Source organism: Notothenia coriiceps, unplaced genomic scaffold (assembly GCF_000735185.1).
Source record: "Notothenia coriiceps isolate Sejong01 unplaced genomic scaffold, NC01 NC01_scaffold00026422, whole genome shotgun sequence".
Lineage (NCBI taxonomy): Eukaryota > Metazoa > Chordata > Actinopteri > Perciformes > Nototheniidae > Notothenia > Notothenia coriiceps.
Window position 1 is genome coordinate 1,165,722 of NW_011359123.1, and position 12,702 is coordinate 1,178,423.

General features: G+C 41.1%; 1 protein-coding gene across 1 annotated transcript; it reads left to right on the forward strand.

Annotated features, from left to right (window-relative positions):
* Positions 1-1,395: 1,395 nt before the first annotated feature.
* bend4 (BEN domain containing 4) lies at positions 1,396-12,245 on the forward strand. Its single transcript, XM_010784556.1, has 6 exons — positions 1,396-2,250; positions 5,234-5,818; positions 7,783-7,874; positions 8,045-8,071; positions 8,727-8,967; positions 10,507-12,245. Exons 1-6 carry the CDS (start codon positions 1,788-1,790, stop codon positions 10,737-10,739), a joined length of 1,641 nt encoding a protein of 546 aa, XP_010782858.1. The 5' UTR covers positions 1,396-1,787; the 3' UTR covers positions 10,740-12,245.
* The last annotated feature ends 457 nt before the right edge of the window (positions 12,246-12,702 follow it).

Below are 12,702 nucleotides of genomic sequence, written 5' to 3' on the forward strand. Positions count from 1 at the left end.
CATTCACGTGGTGGTGGTGGTGGTTGCAGCTATGTCGATTAAACCTACCATGAAGGTGCCCAAATAACATAATAATAACAACAATGCATGGTCTTAATAACATTATGATGCATGTAAGGAGACCCACAGTGCAGCAGTTTATTACTACTTTTAATAATCTAACCTCAGTTTATAATCACTATTTTACATTTATGACTGAACAATGCAAAGGTCCTTTATGTTAAACACATAAAGCAAGACAACTAGCCTATGTAATGCAGAAGAAAAACTACACCATTGTTAAGGAGAACATGTCAACATCATCATAATGAAACAAGTGGAAAGTTGAATAAATAAGAAATAAAACACGCTCTGCTAAATTGCTGCACTTGGTCTGTTAGCTAAAAGTTTGCTATGACTTTGTGGACATTATGTATTTTCTGTGTACTATTGTTAGGCTACGTTTATAAACCTACTTTTTTAGCATTTATTATGTTGTATTCGTTGGGTGTCTTTTTACATATGTCCAGGCACTAAAGGTGAAAATGAAGGATTCTGTGTTATTTTGTTAAAAAGATCAAACAAAACTAATCAGACTTAATCATTACCTAATATTTCTAACTTTTTGTGGGCAAATTAAGATCGTTTAGCAAGAGTAACATAGGTTCACTTTAATGCATGTAAATAGAGGCATGGCTTATTCAAGGAGAGGAAGCAGAGGTTACAGGATGTTGTTTGACACTGCATCCAACAACGGCATTATGGACTGTTAATTAGGAGTTTAATAGTTCGCCTATGAAAGTCAACATTTAAAGATTATTAGCCAATACATATTTTTATTTGGAGCATTTTTCATACAGGCATACATCTTTCATTATAAACTCATGAGTTTGATGTCGAGACACAGTATGCATTTGCATGTGTTTTGATATCCAGAAACTACCGACCTGCCTGAGCTGTTGAAAGGAGGGGAAATCGTGTGTTGATCAGCAGCAGGTCCAAATTCCTCCATCTATTAATCTCTCCTCGTGTGGTTGTTACCTATTGATGTGGCGCCCCCGTGTGGTGATGCAAACTTTTAGCCATGCAGGCTACCAGACAGTTTCCCCAGCAAGCCTTTTAAACTGAAAGCATTTGAAACATGAAGAACAAAACTTATTTATAAAATTAAAGAAATATGTCCTGCAAATTAGTTAAAAAATTCAAATTAAAAAATATAAATATAAATTTTAATTTATTCTAAGAATAAAACATGTTGTCGAGTTCAGGACCAGGATGTATAAACTCTCATTTCAACTGTTTGTTTTACTTCGTTTTATTGATCCAAGTACACAAGCTATTCTATTTTTTTTTAAAGCACAAACAGATAAAGCTAAGTAGGCCTACTTTCCCTTTTGCATGATGTCTGTGTGTGGATGGCCTTTTCTTACATTTGCTCTCATGTTGCTCAATTGATGCTCTGAGCTCAGTAGCAAAATGGCCTCTGCCTTTTCATTTGTCGGATTTCATTCTGCGTTTTTTTTTTCATTTCCAGATGGTACAACTGCTATAGCGCCCCGTTGTTCTCTGTGTGTATGGTGGCTACAAAGGAGGCAGCAGGCACAAGTCCCGCCTGTATTTCCCTCTGGAGGAGTCTCAGTGTCTGCGCTCCCGACTGGGGATTGGAGCGGCTGCTTGTCAGTAAATGAGCCCACCCTTCCCACAGTGTGCATGAGGGAAACCGAACCAGACAGCGACGGATCTGATCCTCCAGCCCGTCACACCAGCACGCCACAACATCGAGCCATCTGCCGTGACACCTGGCCGGGATGGAGGGAGAGATGCAGCCCGCAGATGAAGGGCCCTGCGCCCCGAAGATGTGCCGCCAGCAGCAGGGTCCGCACAGCAGCCTGAAGCCCTTCCAGAGTAAGCGCTCGGCGGGCAAGTCGCGCGGTGACAGGTCCGCTGTGGTGGAGGTGCCTCTGTTTGGCGACGAGCATCACTTCACTTTCCACCCCGATCAGCCTCATCATTTCCAGCCGCACCATCACAACCACCAGCACCACCAGCGTCAGCAGCAGCTCCACCAGAGCAGTGTGGCTATCAGCAGCAGCCAGCAGCAGCATCACCAGGCGCCAGATCGTTTCCCCTGTGAGAACAGGCCCAGCAGCAGGGTCCCGACATCCACCTCGGCAGCGGCTGCAGCCTCTCCTTGTCCCCAGCAGCGGCGCACCAGCGGCGGCAGAGCAGAACCCAGACTCTCCCCGGACTGCACCTACGGTATCAGCTCAGGTGGGTTTCAAAGTTCTTCAGAGTGAGTTATGAGAGTGTCTCATTCTCATGTGTGGATCCTTCTCCAAAGCTAGTTATATTTATTTGGATTGACACTTTTCCTGAGCTACATGTCATCAGGTTGTCCTGTTTTTTGGGTTTTTGCTGCCCAAACATAGGAGCATAAAGCCTCAAGAGTCAATCAACTTAAATGAAATACAAACAAATGTGATAATAAAAGAAAAAATCTCTTTTGTTCACATGAGCTTCATGTTATTGTTCCCATTTTTTCTGTCAGCAATGATTGATTTGCTGCTGTAATGAGAGCAGTCATGATTGAATCTCCAGTGTGCATGTGCTAAAAATTACATTGGGTAATTGTGTGTGTGTGTGTGTGTGTGTGTGTGTGTGTGTGTGTGTGTGTGTGTGTGTGTGTGTGTGTGTGCATGTGTGCATGTGTGTGCATGTGCATGTGTTTACTTGTGTTTCATGTATGTGTGTGTGCAAGAAGGCCCTCAAAATCTCTGTTGAAACACATTGTTCTGAGCTAATTTTTCTCCTCAGCTGCGGTTCATTAGGGTTGTGCAGGCAAAGGGAGAAATGTGTTCCCTGTGTGGAGGGCGGGTCCATGGGAACTAACGTTAAGAAGAAAGCAATGAACCCAATCCTGGCAGTTATGAAATTAAACATTACATCTCATCCTGTAATCAGATATTAATCTCTTTATCACAGCCAGAAGCAGAGGCTCAATTTGCTGCTGGTTATTGTTGCTTTACAGACAATCAAGTGTTCATTCAAAGCTCAGGTTGCACTGTACTCACTCACCTGCATGAGAACTGCCAAAAGCATACTTTAAGTAACAGTGGTTTGATCTAAAAATAGACATTGTTGTCATATCTTTCACCAACCTAAATATGTGAAAGTGCAGCTGGATTCCTGAAGCGCATTAATGATGACCCATTGTTTGCACTTTTCAGTTATACACTTGGTCCTGATGTTACTTACGAAATAATCACACAAAACCATATTTTCCACTCTAATTTTCCACAATCACATCTGAACATGCTGTTAATTCTTTACTGATAATGGCACGTCAAAGAGCTTCTTATCTGCACAATGGGAGAAACTTAGGGTCCCTCTCATGGCTGGAAAAAGAAACAACTTGATGCCCTTCTCATGGAGAGAGGCGGCAGAGACCCCTGGACTCAGCAATCAGTTCAGCACACAATAACACAAATTGCATTGAAAAGCCGTTCCCAAAGAGTTGTGATTAAAATAAATGGGGCTCATAAATTTGCCTCTGCCGAGCGTGTTGTTTTTAATGAAATTTTATGAGGCTCTCAGCTCACAGAACTCGTGAGAGAAAAAGGGGAGGGTGGGTGGGGGGTGCAGGGTGAAGGGGAATGATATCAGATACATCTCGACGAGTAAACAGAGACAGCACGCATATTAATAGATGCGACACATCTGCGCCAGGCTGATAGACACGTCTGAGCGAGTGAAAACGCAGCAGTGGCCGCCCAGAACTCATTTATTAGTGTGCATATTTGTGTGTGTGTGTGTGGGTGTTTTTTGTGTGAGGACAGAGGACTCATAATCATTACATGGAGGTATGTGTGAGATCATCTCATTGAGACGTGCCCAGACTACCAGGGAAACTGTACACTGAGGCTCCTTTCTGGACAATGGCTCCGCGCTGATTATCTTTTTCACGGCTGCGTTGGTCACAGCAGCTACTGTGACTTTATGGTTTATTGACATCTGAATAAATCAGCATAATGAAGCTGACATTTCTGTGATCAGAGGAGCCTACTGTATGTGGAATGATTTGCCACCAAAAATACACGATGCAAACGAAAAACATGGGAGACAGAAACGACAAAATCCAGGGAATGATTGAACACAGACTCGCTCATTTTGTTTCCTTGAGTCTATCAGCTGCTTTCTATTTGGGATTTCAATATCTTTCAGCAGTACATCACTTTAAGTAATGTACTTTTGAGGTACTTGTACTTCTTCTCTCTCATACTTCCTGGTTTTACTTAACTACATTGCAGAGGAACACAATGTGACCTTTACCCCCATATGTTTTTTGACAACAGAACATACTTTTTCATTTTTAGATTTTGCTTAAACAGTAGAATACGTGAAATGAAATAAAACCAGTGGGTCCAAACCCTTTCGACCTGCAGCCACTTTAAATAAAGCAACATCTAATTTGACCCCTTCGCATGTTTTATATTTCTACGAGTTGCCAGCAGATCCTCTGAAGAAAACAAACCTCTTTAAACCTCCCGGATGGTTTAATATATTAAGTTTCAGGGCCCAAAGGGGCACAATTATCCAGTATTGCACAATAAAAGCAAAGATTATATAACAGTCCAAATGAATACAGATTTTGGTCGCAGTACTTTTTTTTCTTCTTCTTTTCTGCACCATTAATCCCCAGCTACAACAGTAAAGTTATGTTACGCATTGAGGCCTCAGTATCAACAATTTAATTATGTGAAGGAAAATATTGCAACAGTCACATGTTGGCATTTTACTGCAGAACAAGCACTTTTAGATTAAGTACATTTATCTGTTAATACTTTGGTACTTTTACTGAAGCAGAACTTTAACTTGCATCTCAGTCCTTCTTCCACAATTTGTTTAAGTGCAAGGAATAACCTCTATTTAAGGTTAGAAAAGCTTAGGAAAAAAAGGGGATGTATGAATTATTCTGGAGCTTTCGACGGCTTTACGTGGTTTTCATGGTGAGATTGAGTTTGTGTGATTTTCAGGCAGTTGTAGATGTCAAAAACCTTATAATAATCTGAGCGTTTTTGAACTTTTTAAACATATTGACCAGAATTGCTACTAAATGGACTGTAAGGCGATTATTTTGCTGTTTTCCAAATCCCAAAATAAACCTTACACTTGAAATGTATCAGCGTATGAACACAGTATACCTGTGGATGAAATACCACTGTTGACCTCTGGATTTTGTATCTCTCATTTGTAGAGAATCGTCTCATCCTGGATGCCTTCGCCCATCAGTGCAGCCGAGTCCTCAGCCTCCTCAACAACGGCCGTCTCCTGGAGCCTTCCTCCTCCTCCTCCTCCTCTTCCTTCACCTCCAACATCAAGCTGGAAGACGGGGCAGGGGAGGTGCAGGGGCTCCACAGCTCCTCCCTTGGGAAGACCCAACCTGAAGAGGGCTCCTCCACCACAGGCCCAGAAGAGGAGGGCCACCAAAGCCATTTGAACCAACAACAGACCTCTGCGGTTCTCCGTATCTTCACAGACTCCCTCCAGAACTACCTGCTCTCAGGGCCGCAGCAGAAGCAGGAGCGTCTGGGTGCCGGGCTGGAGGCGGACCAGTGTCCGTCAGCGGGACACGGCCCGGGGGTTTCTCCTCAGAGACACCCCCTGGGAGGCTGGGGCTCGCCGACTCCGTCAGAGTCGTACGGACACCCCTCGTCCACGCTGCCCGAGGAGGACGAGGAGGAGGAGAACTGCTGTCCGCGCTGCCTGGAGCTGGAGCAGGAGGTGCTGTCTCTGCAGCAGGAGAACGAGGACCTCCGCAACAAGCTGGATAACATCCCAGGTGCAGTAGTGAAAGACAGGGTTTTGCGTCTTTTCTTTGGGATGGGTCAAAGTTACAGTGATAGACATTGGTGACATAATAGAACTAAGGGGTTTTTCTACCACAAGCTTCCAGACATTTCTTAAATCTATACGTAGGGATGAACACTTTGTTCCTTAAGATATTCACTTAGTGTCAGAGATAGATTGTGTGATTTGGAAGCCAAAGACCAACTCAGTCATGGGGTCTCCGTTGTGCCTTACTTTCACTCTTTCTCTTGTTGAAAATGTTGGGTCTCGCAGCGATAGGTGTGGGGGAAACTTCTGAAGCAATTGGAAACAGGACTCAGAGAGGCACGAGGAGAGCTGGAGCTTTGATTGCAAACACTGACGGTTTACTTTGAGTTACTGCCGGAGAATTGACAAGACAGGTGGTGTGTCACGAGTTGACACAGCGGTTGCCAAACCAATTCTGAAGAACTCTTTCTGTAGCTCGAGGTTTTAACTAGTTCGCAGTGTAATAATCAACATTCTTTATCAGTGAGACTGAACATTATGGACCCTGCATCTAACTAGAGGTCTCGTCCATAGAAAAGAATGTGCGCCAGGGAACCTACGTCCCTGAACAGTAAACTACCTCATGGCGGCTTGTGCTGTCATAGACTGGCAACAACAATGCGCCCAAGCTGCTCCTCCTTATAGATAGCAGCAATAACCAAGGCCGTAGAACAGTGCTTCTCAAAGTGTGGTCCGCGGACCACTGGTGGTCCGTGAGCGCCCCCTAGTGGTCCGTGAGTATATTGGTAACATTTCCCATTTGAAATAAATAAATACATTTAAGTTTTCCGCACTCTCGCGGGAATATATCCGCAATGGAGTGAGGTTAAGTTTCACTTTCGATTGCAGGATATAGCCCAGCGCAACACCTTCCTCCCACATGTTGCCACTTGTTTGTATCATTTTCAGGCGATTTGTAATCTGTTCTAGAAAAACGATGTGATTTTTTATATGGAGTTCGGTGGTCCGCGAGTGTTTTTTTATTGGTTAAGTGGTCCTTGGTATGAAAAAGTTTTAGAAACACTGCCGTAGAACTATGCCATGGGAAAGGAGACAGTGGGAGGGGAAAATTATGAACTGTGTCAAAGGTTGAATACCTAAGCAAATGATTCCCCAACAATAGGAATTAATACAGTATTTTAGTAAAACTTTGAATACAACACGGTAAATTCCAGTCAAATTGTACAATTGCTGCAGTTACTGCATTTGCATTCCAATAAAAGTGCAGAAGTTTTATCAAAAACATCTACTTATATATAATTTAAGTATTTTTAAGGTGGAGCTTGTTTAACTAAATACTGCACTATAGACTCGAGCCACGAGAAATAGGACTTGATAGGGTCTTGACTTGCACTCTGCTGTGACTCGACTTACTTGAATCTTGAGTGCCTGAAGACACAAATCAACCTGATCATTTAAGGCAAAGAGTTTAGGAGATTAGGTGATTTAAATTACTTTTATGTGGATTGATTAATTCACTAATACTTTTCAACTCTACTCATTTTTCAACCTTTTTCTAATCTTTCACCTGTCTGTATATCTCATTAAAAATAGTAAAAGATGTTCTTTCTGGCTGATTTCAGAATCTTTTATTCAGTCTAATGCATTAATCAATACCAAACCTATTATCAGTGTGTCATCATTAGACCTAAACAGATTGTGTCATTTGTTTCAGAGTGTGACATGTTCTCCCACTCTAAATGCATTTAGAGTTTGGGGCAACAGTCTTAATAGCATCTATTTTTATTAACTATTCTGCTCACCCTGAAGCTTTCTGAGCTCCCCTGTGCCACGTTAACCTAATTTGCAATAAAAAGCCTCAATTTATCTGCACATTGCTGGAGTATTGTTTTTAAATTATACATCGGATGGTTTGTCTCTTTGCCTTCAACGATTTTCAACAATGCCTTTGCCTTTCTGCTCACACAGTTCCCTGTCAAAACGCTCTGGACTACTTTAAGACTGTTCTTGAGTTTCACAACCAGCTGGTCCCGCCGATGACAGAGGAGCAGCTCACAGAGGTGAGAAAACACACGGCACATTATTCACAGCTATTAAAAGCATGTGTGATCAGTAGCATTTGCTAAGGTGTAAACATATCAGCTCATATCCATCAATCTGCGGTACAATTCTGTTGTGTTAATTTTGCAATTAAGTGGTGTGATAATTAAAGAAAACTCTTTCTCTGCAGGAAGAAGAACGGCAAACAGTCTTTGAGGTCTGTGTTCTTTCTTTATCCCTTATTATGCTAATTTCAGGTTGATATTTTGCATATGTTCCTCTTCTGTGACGTGTCTCCATGCTTTAATGTTAAAAAAGCTCTTTATTTTTCTCATACTGCCTGTGCTGCAGCACCTCTTTTCACCCTCTGTCTGAAACCAGAGCCCTGTCTGCTCTGATTGGTTAGCTGGCCGGCTCTGTTGTGATTGCCTATAGATGTCCCGCCCCTTAGACTATCACGTACAATGTGTTGGAATGCTAGCCAATAGTAGCGTGAGTGTTACATACAGTAGTGATATCACTATGTTACAGAAGTAAACAAAGGAGTCCATGGGAGACATTTCCGGCACCAAAAACATGCACAAAAACCAGAAAGGGAAAACCCCCCAAAAATTGAATAGGGCCCTTTTAATAAACACAGTTTTTTAAGAACATAAATGATTTCAGTGTACTTCTGTGTTATTTTTGCATGTTAAACCGACAGGAAGTACTTCATCTAACACCTACAAGTCAATTTAAAGTTGCAGTCAAAAGGTTTAAGTAAATATCTATGAGCAGTTTAGGGTTTAAAGCATGGTTCATTAAAGATGTTGAAATACCTGAACTCCCTCTCACCATTTCATCTCCTGTTCTCCTCCTCCTCTTCCCTGCAGGGCAGTAAGCAGCTGCTGGAGAACTACCCTCTCTACATCTCCAACAAGCAGTGGGACGAAGCTGTTAACTCCTCCAAGAAAGATGGCAGGCGGCTGCTGCGCTACCTGATTCGCTTCGTCTTCACCACCGACGAGCTCAAGTTCTCATGCGGTTTGGGCAAGAGGAAACGATCCGTCCACTCAGGAGATCCAGGCCTGGAGAGACGACCGCTCAACCCCGTCAAAGTCAGCTGCCTCAGAGGTACAGGGCCTGGAAAATGTCTGTGGAAGTGTGTTTTCTTTATGCTTCAGTCTGCTCAATTTAAGTGATACATTATGACTGATACTCTGGGAATTGGTAGACCTCCTACAGCTGTCCTTCTGCCAGGAGCTCTGGAAAATGTCTGCGTATAAAATGTGAGTGTGGTTTAAATGATGTAGTGCCATGCTTGTTAGAGTACTTCACTCTAACAGCCCATGTTTCACATTTGAAAAGCAGCCGTAACTATCGAGTGAGTCCATTATTCATGGGATCGTAGCAATTCATAACTGTTCACATGACAAGCATAAGGTCGGCCAAACATGGTCTTTTTTTTTCTTTACATGGATATAGATATGGGTTATCTTATAATTTTATTTGGTTTAGGATCTAAAAAATGTGTTGGGAAAGTTAGTTTTGGGTTGGATACTTGACAGACAGTCACTCAGGTCTTCTTAATTACTGAGTTTCATTTACAGACCCTCAATAACTCCATACTAAATGATGCAAAAAATGATAATACATTTGATAGCGGCTGTGAGGTAGTGTGGTCTTCTACCGATCGGAAGATGTGGGTTCAATCCCAGCCCCAGTAAACTTGTCGATGTATCCTTGGACAAGATACTTTACCCCAGGTTGCTCCTGTGTGATGTTAGCTTCCTCCAGCCTGGCGGCCCTCTGTATGAATGTGTGTGAATGGGTGAATGCTGACTTGTATAATATCTAAAGTGCTTTGAGGCGTCGTAAAGACTGGAAAAGCGCAGTATACTGTAGATGCAGTCCAACGTTTATGGCCCATCTTTTCGATTTGTCATAAATTGATTTTGCATAAATATTTGAATAGAAGATCATTTCGCTTTCTTTCAATAGCTCACATACAGTACCATGTGATCGTACGACTTCAAATCAATGCAGAATTGTAGAAAAACACTGTTTTTTTTTTTTAATCTTTGATTTTATCTTTAATTGTATTAATCTGTGTGAATCTGTGCTGTCCTGTTTTTCATCCTTACCCTGTTGCTGTTAAACTAATGAATTTCCCCACGGGGATTAATAAAGGTCCATCTTATCTTATCTTATTTAAGGACACGCCACTTTTTATTGGAATTTATTCAATCTAATATTTTCGATTAATTTCTCAATGGAAGTTTTGTTAAATTAAATTGCGTCTATGTCATGTGACCCATTGACTCCCATCCATACCAGATATTATTACTTTACTGGATAAGTAGGACACATCTATTTGTATTGGAATTGAGTTCAACCTCTATTTTATATGAATGTTTTAATTAATATTAAGCCTAAGCCAAAAAAGATTCTCAATAGCTTCCATGTCATGTGACCCGAAATCAACACAGCATTGTATTACTACAACAGACAAAAAAGACACACCTCTTTTTTATTGGATTTTTATTGGATGAGTCATAGTTTATAGGAGAACTTTCCTAAATCACTTACTAGTACAAGTCATGGCTTTCTCTGATTTGTCGATAAACCAAAACATATTTTGAATCCTGTCTTTATTGATCCTCTCTTCACCAGAGTTCATCCGGATGCACTGTGCCTCAAACCCAGACTGGTGGATGCCGTCAGAGGAGCAGATCAACAAAGTGTTCAGCGACGCGGTGGGCCATGCGCGGCAGGGCCGGGCGGTCGGGACATTCCTGGGCAGCAGCGGCAGCTCCACCAGCAGCCTCTACATGGACGCCTTCGAGGGACATCTGTCGCAGGACGAACTGTATCTGAAAGGCTGCCACAACGGCCAATCAGACTGAAGTCAGAGGAGAGATTTAAGGACAAATGCCGGAAATGTAGCTGAACAACGACAAATCCCAAAACACCGACCTTAACCTGTCACTTTACACAGTCAAGAAAACATTCCAGTTTATCAAACAGATTATAACCACAGTATCTCTGAAGCCGTTTTAATAGTTTGTAGCCATTTTTATATACTATACTATTTTGTTTAGCCAGATTTAAATTCTGAAGTGTTTTCAACTTTTTAAATTTGAGTCTTCCATTTGCTACTTTTTCTATGGTTTCATGTTTTGAGCAGTTGTTCAGTTGGTCATCAGGAACATATTTCTGTTAGTGTCACCCGAGTTAGAGACGTATTATATCCAGCACTTAGTCTGCACCCTTCTTCGTCTTCATCACAGAAAGTAGGAGTTTATATTTGTCCTCCAATCAACAGGAGTGCCTCTGAGAAAGTCATGTTCTGTTACCTGTAGCACTTCACATCCCCATTTGTTTTTCTCCTAATTTATACATTCTGATTCGTCAAGTTTTAATAAGTCTTTCCTTTGTGTTAAATGCAGCTTTCCTTGGGTTGAAAGAAGTTTTGGTCAAAGCTGATCTGTTTTGAACTTCCGGCATCAGATTTCAGGATATGCAACAAAAGAAAATGTGAGGTGTCTTAGTAATTTAAGTGCATACTTCCTTGAATCTGCAAAGGTTACAAGAGGCCTTTTAAATTAGTATTAAAAGCTGTATATGACAGTAAAAATGCAGATTTCCAAAACAAGCAAAAAGTGGAAAAACAATACGACTGTTTCCTTGTTATGCCAATGTTTGCACTTTCTTTGCTCTGTCATAGATTTTTTTATTAATTCTGATGAAAAAGTCTTAAAAATATAACATTTATTTTAATTTTAAATTCAGTTGTCACCATTGGATGAATAAATGTTGCCATTTAATAATGCCTTAAACTTGATTCAAGACCTCCAATATATAACATATGTATGCTTTATGTGTTCATGTAATCACAATGTGAGTTGAAACTGTCTTCTTCATAATGACAGAAAGTATCCACTTCTTAATAATTATCTGTTGATAAAAAAAAGGACTTATTCCTTATTTGCACTTTTACTTGTCTTGTTGTGGCAAAAGTGTGAGTGGTATTTGGATAGAGTTTATGATTTCTATCCTTTGACTTTGTATTTATTTGATTTGGTAATCAATCACTCCATGACACCGTTTTCTACGTTTTGAATGTAGCAGATTTATTAGGTCAGTTTGCCACGTTGACAGTGCTGTGTAAATGTGTAATATAAAGTACAGTATTGTGTGAGGTGTCTCTCTTAAAAAGCCAAGTAGAAAAGTGCCACAGAAACCTTAAGCAGTCGGATTCTGTCGTTGTGTTGCTGTTCTGAATGTGAGCGTTTGTTTGTATTTACTCCCTCAAAGTGGCTGTTATCAACACTGTGAAACATCTGTAAGATCTTTACAAATCTAAAAGCTTCTGTTGTTTTTTATTTATAATAAATGAACTAAGCACTGAAGGTGAACACTTGCTTTAATGAGGATCTGTCTACCTACTGTTCTAACATTTTCTAGAATTTGTTTTAATATTTAAAGAAATTAGACGGATACATATAAAAATAATAACGGTGTATCTACAGTACAGTTTATTTTTGGGTCATTCAGTAGCATCTGATCTATTATTCCAGATCAGTAGCTATATTCATTCCGCTTTCGTCTCATTAGTATGCATAAAAAAGTGACAGGTCACACCTCCCCCAATTATGCAAATGAGCTAAGTCCCGCCTCCCCTTTGATCGAGGTGTGAGATCAGTAGGTGTGATATCCCAAGTAGGTGTGAGATCCGTCGATAGGAGGGGGGTGATGTGTATTCACAGATGTGAAAAGCCCCCACTGTTGCGCCTTATGGTGTATAATAAAAAATGTTTCAATCACATTAGTATGCATAAAAAGTGACAGGTGGGCCCGCCCCCAAGT